Here is a 13280-nt window from a genome sequence, read left to right on the forward strand (position 1 = left end):
GGTCAAAAGAGTATATAAAGTTACGAGAAGAACCAACATGCTGAACATTGAGAAAAGCTAGCAAACACCATGGATTTCGATAGAAAATGGATTCAACATTCTTTATTATACATAAAACTTTCACTTGTTTACCATGTCTCTCCATTCCAAAAAGAAAACGAAATCATAATATAAAATTATCTCTGGTTCATGAATCTCCTATTTGTTCACTCTTTAACTCTTTAAGTCAAAACATTTCACTTTAGTAATACCTCCTTACTCATCCAGGTTAGCAGTCCCAACAAGCCAAACTAACTTCATACCATCTCCAAACAATCCTCCTCTGTTTATCTACGCAATACTCTTCTCCCATATTTTGTATAGACGACATCTCCAAGTTACACCTTACTCTATCTGATTCTTCCAACTTGATTCCCAGCCTAAGGATATTCTATTATAACAAAGTCACAGCTTAGGATGGGACAAGGGATGTAGTTGATTACATATGTGGACATGAGGGTGGAGTCAGTTCTCGACAGAAATGGCACCGGAATCCAATCACCATACTTGAATTCTCGTCGTTAATACCACATGCATCTCCATGGTACCATTCTACAAACATAACAGCAACAAAAGAGATAAATAAGTCTGAGAAATAAAAACCAGCTCCTGCAATTTTAACAATGATGAGCCAAAAGAAAGGTTAGAAAATGGTTTACTTTTACAGGTTTCGCAGGCGATGAGAATTGATCCGGATTCAGAGTCAATCGAGCCGCATAAACGACATTTACGTTGAACTTTATCAGAACCAGAGTTCTTCAAAGGTTTAGAACATCCATGCCTCCAGAACTTATCGATCCGTTTATCACCAGGATTTCTTGATAAGCAGAGTCCATTCAACCAATAGATGGTGAACCTTTCGTCTTTCTTATCTCCTATGGAATTCTCTCGTCTTGCTTTCTTAGGCCTGTCTCCGCCTCTTTCATATTCCAATTCATCCTGCAGACGAATAACCTGATTTGTTTTCCTGCCTGAACGTCGCAATGGTGAGTTGCGAGCAGGTATGATCGTTTCACGCTTTTGTGTCTGAGCTCCAATTTTATTACGGAGACTCCCTGGGGGGCGCGCTCTTTTCAGTAAGATGGGTTGTTCATCTAGCACTTCGCTTTTGCATGGAAGACAGATGTACATGCCTTCCTCGTCCGCTCTCCTGATATGCTTTTTGTGAAATAATCCTGAAATTTATATCATAGCTGATATCAATAAAAAGCTCTGACTAAATAAATATTTTCTATGAAAGAACATGTTAGAAGTCACCGCTTGGTTAACATTAAGTTCACTACTACTTACACTTCTATGGGCACTCTCATTCTCAAATTACCTTTTGGAGTAGAAGTTTCTTATCTTTAAGGGGATCACATTGGTTAGTGAACTGGTTTGCCTTCAGGATCACCGGGTTAAACCGGCTGTACCGCAGGTCAATACATCGAAAATGTTTGTTTCTTTCTTATGCATTTTAAAGATCACTTTCAGTTAAAGAAGGTTTTGTATAGCTCCGTTTGTATTATGTATGGGCTAGGTTCTTACTAGATTACCTACACAAGCTTAGCTTCTGCAATGGAAAAGAACTATCTAACAGAAAAAAAAACATTAAAAGAGACTCACTTTTGCAGATGTGGCAGCACGCAGCATCACTGTCATTGAAGAAAAACATACCAAAATAATCAGTTAAGAAAGGTCATTACTCAACAAACAAAAAAAATTACAAGATATAATTTGTAGGTCGAATGTCATGCAATTGAGACAAGTGAATCATTTTAACGCTTAGTCAAGATATGATTGTTATGCTAATCAAAGACAAAAAAGTTTGAAGGTAAAAAGGGTGGTGATAAGAACATACCTCAAAGGCACATCTTCCTTACATTGCTCACACAAAGAAGACTCGGTTCTTTCTGCCCTTTTAAATAGGTATGACAATCCTTTTCCCTTTGAGGACCTTTTCCGTACTCTGTCTATCTCAGGGTGTCTAGAAGGTCTTCCTGGCCTCCCAGTATTTCGTACAGCTTTTCTCTCAAATTCTTTCAGCAGATGTAAAGGCACATATGATTCATTCAGCCAGTACTGTCTTTTTTCACCCGAGGATTCTTCAATCATCCGACCATTCTTCAATACAACATCCGGAATATATCTACTTTGACAAATAGATCTCTTTTTACCAAAGTCAAGGAGATACTTAACGGTCTCTTCCTCTATGCACTTGCTACGGACAATCACCTTTTTGAACAGCCTGGCAGATTTTTGGGATTCTTTGTCTGATGCAAGAAGAAGATGACTGTCCTCAATATCATCCCACTTTATGTAAGAATTGAGTGTCCTCACCTGTAAATCACTGAATTGTTAGCTGGATATCATCCAAGGCTAAAAATCATCCTACAAGTAGACAAAGTTATAGGACACAATTTTACAGGAAATGATGTAAAACTGCAAATGCTAGTAAAATAGCCATGTGAGTGACAAATTCAAATAAATAAATCTACTTCACCGTAGTAGAAAAAACTTAAAAGGATGTCATGCCATCTACCTACTGTATATTCAGGCATAGGTCAAATGGAAACGGAAATTCTTGTCAGGATGTACCAATACACCCTTGGTAACTTCAGTATCGGTATTTCTTTTCTATACCAACGAAACAAGAATTACATTCAGTCAAGTTTATATTACCTGAAAACCGAGCTGCTCTGAAGTCGTAGATGACTCAACAGCTGCTTCCCAGGCAACACGTCGGCTTCTCTTAGCGGGCTCTGAATTCTCAGGATACATTATCCCTGGAATATTCACACTTCCACCTGCATAGTTAAAGAGTGCATGAAGAATGAAGCAACTAAATAGAAGTGAGGGAAATATTTAAAGAAAGTAGAAAAACGAACGCGAAAGCAAGAACAAAAGAGAAAAATACAAACCTTGTATAGCAGCCTTGGAGACCAAAGAGCGAGGTAAAACCTTCCAGTTGAATAATTTCCGTGAAAGTCGACCGCCTCTCCACCAACTCGTGGCAGACTCCAACAATGTCCCCCTTCTTTTACCAGTAGTAATCTCTGACGATGATCGTGTGGAAGCAAGGAGAACATGTGTAGACGAGCCCATTTCTACGGCAGAATCAACATGGTTTAGCCACTGAGGTGAAAGAACAAGATGATGCAGATTCGCCTCAAGCTGCAAAGGTAATTCACAAAATCTTCATTAGGAAACGAAAAATTGACGCACACCTAGATTAATCACTAATGTACTACACAACAATCAAGTGCTCATGAAATCCTATTTAAAGACTTCTTAAGACAGTTTGATCCAATGAAGAAGTAGCTAGACTTTCAACATCCCTAGCCACACAACAAAAAGTGAATAGAAATTGATTACCGCAAGCTCTTTGTTATGATCATAGGAAGAAATCAAACCAAAACTAAGGTTCTACATGAGCAGCAGAGACCATAATGAAGAGTTTTGATCTTTGCCAAAACAATGATTCAACTTAGAAAAAATGCCACTGCAAAATGAATATTTTGAAGGAGGAAGAAAGTTGAGAAAAACTTACTTCAACCAATAAATGTCTCAAGCTTGATATACTTGATGCCTTCAGAACGTGTTCACGCCAAATACTGGAGTACTTTGGATTCAACCATGGACCAACCAAAAGACCTTGCAATCGACTTTCCATGGATAATAACTGCCATATGATAGCCACAAGATGACTTTTGTTGTTAATGGGTTGACTGTTAGAAATCTCACTTTCCGAAGGACCCCGTAAAGCCCCAAGACTCATATTAAACAAACAATTTTTCTCGCCCCCAGTATCCTTAGACTTGCAAGAATGACACCATCCACATTTTTCTTTCCATGCATCTAGGTAGAGGCATTGGATGTTTCGCCACTGAAACTTGGTGGTTTTCATCAATATAGTCTTCACCTGGGTCGAAGCTATCTCTTCATCAAATCTCATATCATTAGAACGGTCAGGTGAGTTACGTGCCATCTCTTCAGAAATTGCTGTAGTCATCTGAGCAAATATGTACTGGTTTCTGTATCCGGATTTGCTCTGCCCATTAGGTCTAACTTCTCTCCTTGTGTTCATCATATTTGGCTCTTTCAAGACATCCAAAATGCTCGAAGATTCTGTCTCATGAAGACTCTGGATATCCAAACCATTGTGTGCAGTTTCGGAAGATCCTTCAGCACACATATTTTGGATATCTGGTCCAGTAATTGCACCTGATATCTTCCCACGAGTCCTGTGACAACGAAGATGTGAACCTCCATTGCTGGATGTTTCCTCCAGCCTTTTCTTAACTCCAGAAGTTGCCTGTTTTTCTGGAGGAGCTTTAACAGGGATGTTCCAGTGTTTTTCAATTGCACTTGTTACGCCAATATAGAAACTACCGTATGACTTGAGCTGCTCCAGCACAAGGTTCACATCATTAGCATGGTAGTAGTTCACTGAGCCGGTATCTATCCTGCAAATTCATAGTGAACAGTATCAGCAAATCTATGAAGAGATATCGCAGCTCCTACAATCAGCATATGAAAGAAGTTCATTGAAGTAGATGATAAGAAAAATTCCAAATCAGCATACATTGCGGGTAAAAAATGTTACCAAAACAAAGGTCAACAATTGCATCTTAAAAAAAAGAAGCAAAAGAGGCTATTCACATGTCCAAATATGCAATTCAACTTATGGAAAATTACATGAACGACACCTAGTTTTAATGTGCTATCATGTTATATGTATTTTGGTTCTTCCTGCATAGTTTTAGTTAATTCCAGCTAAAACAGGGGTAATGTTTTTAGAGTTAAAACCTTCACCTACGAACAATGGCATATGATCAGTATGCGTCTAAGGTTTTTGCCAGACATATCAAAAAGTTGTACTACTGAGGTAAGACGACAAGCTATTAGTCATTAAAAATTATATTTATCTACTAAGAAAAAAAAACTATCGTGATGAATCAAGAAAACTAATCCCATTCAGATCATGCATTAGCCCTTCTTAGACAAGAGAATCAATAAAAGTAACTTACACCAATAAGTAGCCACAACTGCTGTAGTACTCTCGGCCATGGGGATCAATCTCTATAAACTCCCATCCTTGAATTTGCATTTCACGCTTCCATCCTGGTCCAGGCCGGTCAAATGAACATTCAGGGCAGTACCAGACACCCTCAGGCAAAAGGTCACAGGCAACACCAACACACTTAGAATGATAGGCAGCAGGACAACCACCACAGCACAGTAAGTTACCATCCATTTTACAAATACAACAGTCAGCAATGTTCCTGTCAAAGGAACCATCAACGACCCCATCATTCGACGAAAAATCATTTGCCAGCTCCATCATAGCTCGCTTTCTGCTGTTTGTCTTCCTATTAGTATCCATTTCAGAATCAGCTGCAACAGATCTTTTATTAAGCTCTGATCTCACAACTTCAGCGGCTATCATATCACCACACAAACAGGTAAGTATCTGAATTTTCAGATTCATGGGCAGTCTGAAGTACTCATTTCTGAAAAATTTAAACCGAGTTAGATCCACTCGAGGGCTGTCCTTAGAACCAGCATATAGCATGTATTCGACTACAAAAAGGGGATAATTAACCACATCCAACATGTCCCAATCAAGACTCCTGCATTTAATACACGACAAGCAAAGCATGAGCACAAAAACAAGAGAAGCTTCATGTCCATTAAACAGCAACAAAACTAAACTATTCACTACTACTCAAGACCAAAATAATAAACATACCTCAGGCAAAGAGTCGCAGACTGATCATCTTCACCAGCGAGTTTTTCCAAAACTTTTCTTAGTAATTGCAAGACAGAAACATGGATACTATCGAATAGTAGACAAGGAGACGTGCACCTCAGCGCTTCCACAAAATCCTTCAACTCAAAGGGACTCAAAAACAGCACAGTACTGAAGGACCGCAGAAGAGAGTAAGTAGCGAAGACATAAAGAATGGGAAGACCGTCTAAATTCAAAATAGGCGAGGATGGAGGTAACTGTGGCTTTGGCGGAAGCACAGAAATATCCTCAGCTTCCCCATCAACGATCCCATTTTCCTCGGCCGTCAGACTATTAACTGACGGAGAAGGCGACACTTCATCAGCTAAGCAAGCTGTGACAGTGCTACTGGCAGGAATTGGAGCTAGCACTCCACGAGCGCTTCTTCTCAACCGAGTATTTTCATCCGGGATTTCCCTATCAGAGAGGGACTTATCCACAGTCTTATTAGAATCAAGCTCAGGAAGATCATGATCCCCCTCAGCCCCATTAGAATCAGGAGCATTGAGATCTAGGAGTGTAACACTGTTCTGCTCCCGTAACTCCTCCAAACTCTGACCGCTGGATACTTCATCAGCTAAGCAAGCTGTAACAGTGCTACTGGCAGGAATTGGAGCTAGCACTCCACGAGAGCTTCTTCTCAACCGAGTATTTTCATCCAGGATTTCCCTATCAGAGAGAGACTTATCCACAGTCTTATTAGAATCAAGCTCAGGAAGATCATGATCCCCCTCAGCCCCATTAGAATCAGGAGCATTGAGATCTAGGAGTGTAACACTGTTCTGCTCCCGTAACTCCTCCAAACTCTGACCGCTGGATACTTCATCAGCTAAGCAAGCTGTAACAGTGCTACTGGCAGGAATTGGAGCTAGCACTCCACGAGAGCTTCTTCTCAACCGAGTATTTTCATCCGGGATTTCCGTATCAGAGAGAGACTCATCCACAGTCTTATTAGCATCAAGCTCAGGAAGATCATGATCCCCCTCAGCCCCATTAGAATCAGGAGCATTGAGATCTAGGAGTGAAACACTGTTCTGCTCCTGTAACTCCTCCAAACTCTGACCGCTGGATACTTCATCAGCTAAGCAAGCTGTGACAGTGCTACTGGTAGGAATTGGAGCTAGCACTCCACGAGAGCTTCTTCTCAACCGAGTATTTTCATCCGGGATTTCCGTATCAGAGAGAGACTTATCCACAGTCTTATTAGAATCAAGCTCAGGAAGATCATGATCCCCCTCAGCCCCATTAGAATCAGGAGCATTGAGATCTAGTAGTGAAACACTGTTCTGCTCCCGTAACTCCTCCAAACTCTGACCGCTGGATACTTCATCAGCTAAGCAAGCTGTGACAGTGCTACTGGCAGGAATCGGAGCTAGCACTCCACGAGAGCTTCTTCTCAACAGAGTTTCCGTATCAGAGAGAGACTTATCCACAGTCTTATCAGCATCAAGCTCAGGAAGATCATGATCCCCCTCAACCCCATTAGAATCAGGAGCATTGAGATCTGGGAGTGAAACACTGTTCTGCTCCTCCCGTAACTCCTCAAAACTCTGACCGCTGGATACTTCAGCAACATGGACTTCTTCACATCCTCCAGTCTCCAGATGATCCTGGACACCGTTTTCATCCTGCACATTGGTTTCTTGAACTTGGCCATCTCCATTCATCTGAATTAATTCATCATCCTTGCTATTCTCCACGTCCACCGCCGCCACGTTCAAATCAAACCATCCCTCCTCCCTCTCGTCCGCATTCAAATCAAACAATCCCTCCTCCCTCTCGTTTGCATTCAAATCAAACCATCCCGCCTCCCTCTCGTCCGCATTCAAATCACAGACCTCAGCATCCATGTTCAGATCAATCAATCTCCTCCTTTTGTTACTAGAACCCTCCTCATAACCTAAACCTTCATCAGGCTCCGGCACCGCCCTATTCAGATCAAAAGCTAGAGTTTCCACAGTACCACAATTCAAATCAACAACATTCCCTCTCAAACCCTCTGAGTCCTCAGGAACCGCATCGTTCAAATCGACATTCCTCATCACATTGACCTCGTCACGAGGCCGCTTCACAACGTTCCTCTCGCGATGATACACTTGAGCCTGCGTCTCCTCGGATTTGCCTTCTTCTTCTCCCGTCGCGAGAGCAGCAGTGAACTCGGCCAATCTCGAAGTCTCCGTAACGCCGTTCTCGTACACGATCTCGTAATATCCAGACGGATCGTACGATCGCACCGTGCCGGAGCAGAACCCGACCCCGTCGATCTCCTTCCTAACGACTTTTCCCACCAGCTCCATTGCTGTGAGCTTGGTTTAGCTTCAATGAAACGAGCGAACCTGCGAACCAACGAAGCGAAGAGATAAGCCATTAGTCAAAGTCTGGATTGCAAAAACGGATTATTATCTTCCTAGAAACGCTTCCAACTTGCACGAGAGAGAGGGGGAGAGAGATTCTCTCTCTACTCTTCGGGGGAAGAAGAAAAGTATGAAAGAGAAATCTCTACAGAGAAACGCTTAACTCTCCCTCCCCCTCTCTCTCACCCAGTCTGAATCATGTTTTCTAGAGTTATTTGGTTTTCTTATGTAGTCCACGAGAACCACCGCACTGCGAACAGCAAACGATCTTATGTATTTTTAATTATTATAAATAAATTTTATATCAAATTATCAAATCTTCTATTCTAAAAATTATACTTCCTCTGTTGTTTTTAATTGTAAGTAGTTTAAGAAAAAAAAAATTGTTTCAAAATATAAGTAGTTTTCATAATTTTAAATAATTTAAGTCTCAGGCAACAATAGTCGTTTATTGTCCATATGGATACCGAGCAGCCAGTTTGGATTACATAGTCTATATGAGTCTGTAATGTTGTCGACAAAAAAAAAATAATAATAATTTAAGTGTAACCAATCAAATAATATTTATTTATTATTGGTTTAACTACACCTAATTTGTATAGTCAATGCTATTTTTAAAAAAATTAATGATTTTTTTAATATATGTGCATTTATCTAAAACTGTTTACATAAAAAATAGAGGGAGTATGTAAAGTAAAATTTTTAAAATTGCTTATACATCACTACCACGTTCATCCTTAAGAAAATAAGATAACATGACTTCTTGAAAAAATATTATATGTTTTACTTCTTATTTTGACATGTTAAATTTTATCTATGAAGTTTTACATTTTTGATAAGTTTTATGAAATATAATAACAACTTATGTATATATAACCGATAATGAAATTTTTAAACTAACAACATAACTATAAACTAACAACATAACTATAAATATATAGAAGTTCCACAAAACTTAGAATCAAAAAATAAAACTATGTAAATATTTATATTTTTTTATTCAAATCACTTATGAATATATTTGTTATTTAAGTGTTCGGATTATACTTTAACTATTTGATCGGATAGAAAATGATCAGATATAAAAACAACTAATCAAATTGTCAAATTATTTTATTTGCTCGTATATAATCACTTTAAAACATGCTCATTGAAAGATTACTAATCAATTCTTTGAATTAATTAATAAATTATTTTATCTAACTTAAATGTAAATATAATCTGCATTCAACTAAATTAGTTGGACAATTTATCATGTAATATGTCTTAATATATATATATATATATATATTAAATTAACATAATCATAAATACATAATAATTAATCTAACGAAATCTAAAAATAAAAATAAGCCAAGCGGAAATATAACTTATAGAAGCTTATTTTATGTATTATACTAGAAAATCTTTTTCTTTAAGTAATCACTTAAAATAATATGTTTATTAAAAATATCAACAATGTGTATGACGCATAAAACTTCTAGTTCAAAAAAAGTTAGTGAACCATCATTATCGAACCATCAACTAAACTAAAGTCACTATAACAAAAAAAAATCTCTTAAAATAAAATTAGATTGATCAAAATTTTATTTATTTTATTATCAATAATAATTCATCATTAAATAATAAAATAATTATCATGCTAATTTTTTATAAATGAATTACGATGTCTTGGTTGGAAAAGATATATTATTAAAATTTGATATTTTTATAGATGACATATATAGGTTTGGTTTCAAACATTAATTATATTGAATATTAAAATAGTTTTTATTTCTTTGATAATTAAGTTATATATTTTTATTGATTTTTATTTTAAAAACATATATATATATATATATATATAACTAAAATAAAATTATATGCAACTATTAGTCCGTATTATAAAACAAAAAAAAATCAAAACTTAAACTGGAAAAAGTAATATTATTGTTTTACTAGATACTAAGTTAATATGCATTCAATATTTTATTATTTATTTATTTCTATGCTATGTTTTTCCTTCAAAAAGAAAATATTTAGAACACAAATTCATTTTTCATGTCTCATATGCAGCTAGAGTAGCTATCTATGCGGATATACACTTTTACTTTCTACTATGTTTTTTTAAGTTTGTGTTTTAACATATATAATATTTTAGAGTTTACAACCTTATGTGTCATTAGTGAGATCATTTTAATATATTGTTGATAATATATGAACAACAAACAAAATAGTTTTTTCAAAAGAAAAAACAAAAAAAAGCTAATTCACTTTAGTTAAAAGAAATAACAACGATAAATTACAAATAAAATATCAAATAAAAAAAATGAAAAAGAGTAACAAATCATTATCAACTCTTCGAGTAAATTCGAACATAATTCATGATCTAAAACTCTACGTAAATGAAGATCGAGAAAAGATAGTGTTAACTAAAGTAAACTCAGAAACCAACACCATTAACACAAATATAAGAAAGAAAATGTTTAAAAAAATCAGATTTACAAAATAAGAAAAGAAAAGTATTCTTACAATGTCAGATGTCAGATATCAAATATCAGATGTCAAGTGTCGGGCCGGCAATAAACACATAACAAGCTCTCTCTCTCAAAGTACAAAGTATTATGTTATATTTTTTGAATGTTTTCTTCACACTAGATGAGTGGTTATATAACATTACAGTATTATCTTTCTACACATGATTATTTTCTTATAATCACCAATTTTCGGCCGTTCTTATCTCGGATAAGTTTGTATCAAGAAAATCTATAATTTCCTTATTTTCATAGATTATATTCCTAATCTCTTGGTGTAAAACTATGCGTTGGCTTAAAATAATAGGTTATTGAAATTTGAATTTTGACTAGACATATCGACCACAGAAATATCTTTGTTAAATGATTTCAGGGCCGACACTGGATTAAAGATGGTAAAGCCCATACTCTAAGCCTTAAATTATTTCATATATTTGGAAGGCAGTATTTTGTGATATACTTGTTGAGACTAACATTCATGTTTCATTAGACATGTTCAAGAGTCATGAACCTTTCATTTTAGCGAATATATATTTTTATAGATGAATTCAAAAGTTTAAACTTTAGATAGCCAAAGATAATGTTATTAATAATAACAATAGAAACTTTTGTTTAACAAAATAATCTAATCTTATTTTACTTATATCTGTTTTATTTAGACATTATATGAGTGGTTGTATAAACTATATGAATTATCTCTTATAAATGAACAAAAATTATAATTATTAGGGTTTCGACTATACAATTGGGCGACGTTTTTTGAGCTTTATCCTCTTTTTCTTTCATTTTACGAATCGAATCCAATTTTGGATTGTATGTAGATTTCTATTTTCTTTTATAATTTTCTTTGATTTTTTGTATTTTGTAACTAAAAAAATCAAAAAATAATAATTTGAAAATCTTTTCTAGTTTTTTTGTTTTATTTTTTTCACTGTAACAAAAAGAACCTTCTTACCTTACGTATTATGAAAAAAAAGGTTTTTAGTGAAATAAAAATTCTGTAATGGAAAGTAATACACGTTAACAGTTTGTATGTTGAGGGATTAAAACATTAGAAACTAATTGAGGAATTTTCTTCCGATTGAAAATAGTTCCAGGGTTTAATTTTGGTGTAAGAAAAAAAATAAGTTTTCTATATTATCAAATAATTTTTGTTAACTAATAACACTTGACAAATGATTGTAAACTAATAATAGGACAGTAGTAGCCTAAATACATAATAACAAACTGTCAATCCAATTAAGAAAAAATGGTTATCGGATAATACATACTCCAAGTAAGGAAGTTTGATTTGCAACCGTTGCAAAATTGAACGAAAAGAAAATCGGGTCTACGGAAACTAGTAAAATATTTTTTTTTTAGAAAAATGAGTTAGACCATTGTACATGTAATCACATAACAATTGCTAATCAAATATTTCTTGCTTAAACCCCACATAGTCGGATAAACAAATTTGGTTTTGCTCTTTCTTGGCTTAGGCTACTATCGTCCCACTAACAGTTTACAATCACTTTGTTTAAGCCAAAGTAGTTTTTAGTTAACAAGAAATATTTTATGTTTAAAGGAAAATCAACTTCTTTATTTCTTTAATCAATTTATTTAAAATTTATTTTATTGTTTAAAACCCTCAACTATGTTTCAGTCGGAAAAAAATCCCTCAATTAAACTTTTAATGTTTTAACTTTTCAATTTTCAACTTTCAAATTGGTAATATTTGTCACCTTTCATTACAGATTTATAGACGGAGAGTGACAAACGTTAAAGGTTTATAAGTTGCGGGGTTAAAACATTAAAAAATTGATTACATTTATTTACGATTTAAAAATAGTTGAATAGTTTTATCATTAAATCGAAATAAAAATAGATAAATTCTAAGATATTACTTAAATAATTATCACAAAATAACCCGCAAAGATTAAATGATCATAAAATAATCCCAAAAGTGTGTTTTTAATAATCATATAAGCATTGGATTGGAGATACATGACATACTCTCTCAGGAAGCATTATATAATTGCCAGGTTGATGCTTCATGAAAGAATGACAAAGAACCTGCAGGTGTTGGATGGTTCTTACATAGCAGAGAATGCACTCAACGCTTACAAGGCTCTTCGTCAATCCATGCAACAAATTCTTCCCTAGAAGCTGAATCACATGCTCTTTTCATGACTGTCCAACAAATGTGGGCATTGGCATACCAGATAGTTGTCTTCATGAGTGACAGCAAGCTCTTAATTGATGAACTGAACCAAGTATAAGACTGGATCAAACATCTGCAAAGTCTCCATAGCACAGAGAATGCCTCTATGGTACAGGACATTATCCAAATGTCAAAGTTGAATGAATTTGAATTCTCTCATGTTGCTAGATCTATGTTAAGTAGAGTTGATGAACTTGCCAAATTAGCTTGGATAAACATGAAAAACTATGTAATATTTTGGTATCACTAATGAAAAATAAAAATTATACAAAAAGGTCATTTTCCGAGATTTGACCATAGAAATATAAAGATCTAATCAGCGGATTTGGACTAGTGCCGCTTGAGGAATAATCTTAATACGGTGAACCCACAGTTCGATCTCTGCTAGCCATCAAGACTGTAAA

The 13280-nt window shown here is 35.4% G+C and overlaps 1 protein-coding gene across 1 annotated transcript; it reads right to left on the minus strand.

Moving 5' to 3' along the window:
- Positions 1-55: 55 nt before the first annotated feature.
- On the minus strand, positions 56-8362 carry LOC108817814 (DDT domain-containing protein PTM). The gene is made up of 9 exons (XM_018590617.2): positions 5771-8362; positions 5049-5651; positions 3569-4484; positions 2940-3192; positions 2701-2825; positions 1880-2358; positions 1645-1673; positions 699-1214; positions 56-591 (listed from the first exon to the last, which is right to left on the minus strand). Exons 1-9 carry the CDS (start codon positions 8104-8106, stop codon positions 479-481), a joined length of 5370 nt encoding a protein of 1789 aa, XP_018446119.2. The 5' UTR covers positions 8107-8362; the 3' UTR covers positions 56-478.
- Between the last annotated feature and the right edge of the window lie 4918 nt (positions 8363-13280).

The sequence above is a fragment of the Raphanus sativus genome, chromosome 7 (genome assembly GCF_000801105.2).
Source record: "Raphanus sativus cultivar WK10039 chromosome 7, ASM80110v3, whole genome shotgun sequence".
NCBI lineage: Eukaryota > Viridiplantae > Streptophyta > Magnoliopsida > Brassicales > Brassicaceae > Raphanus > Raphanus sativus.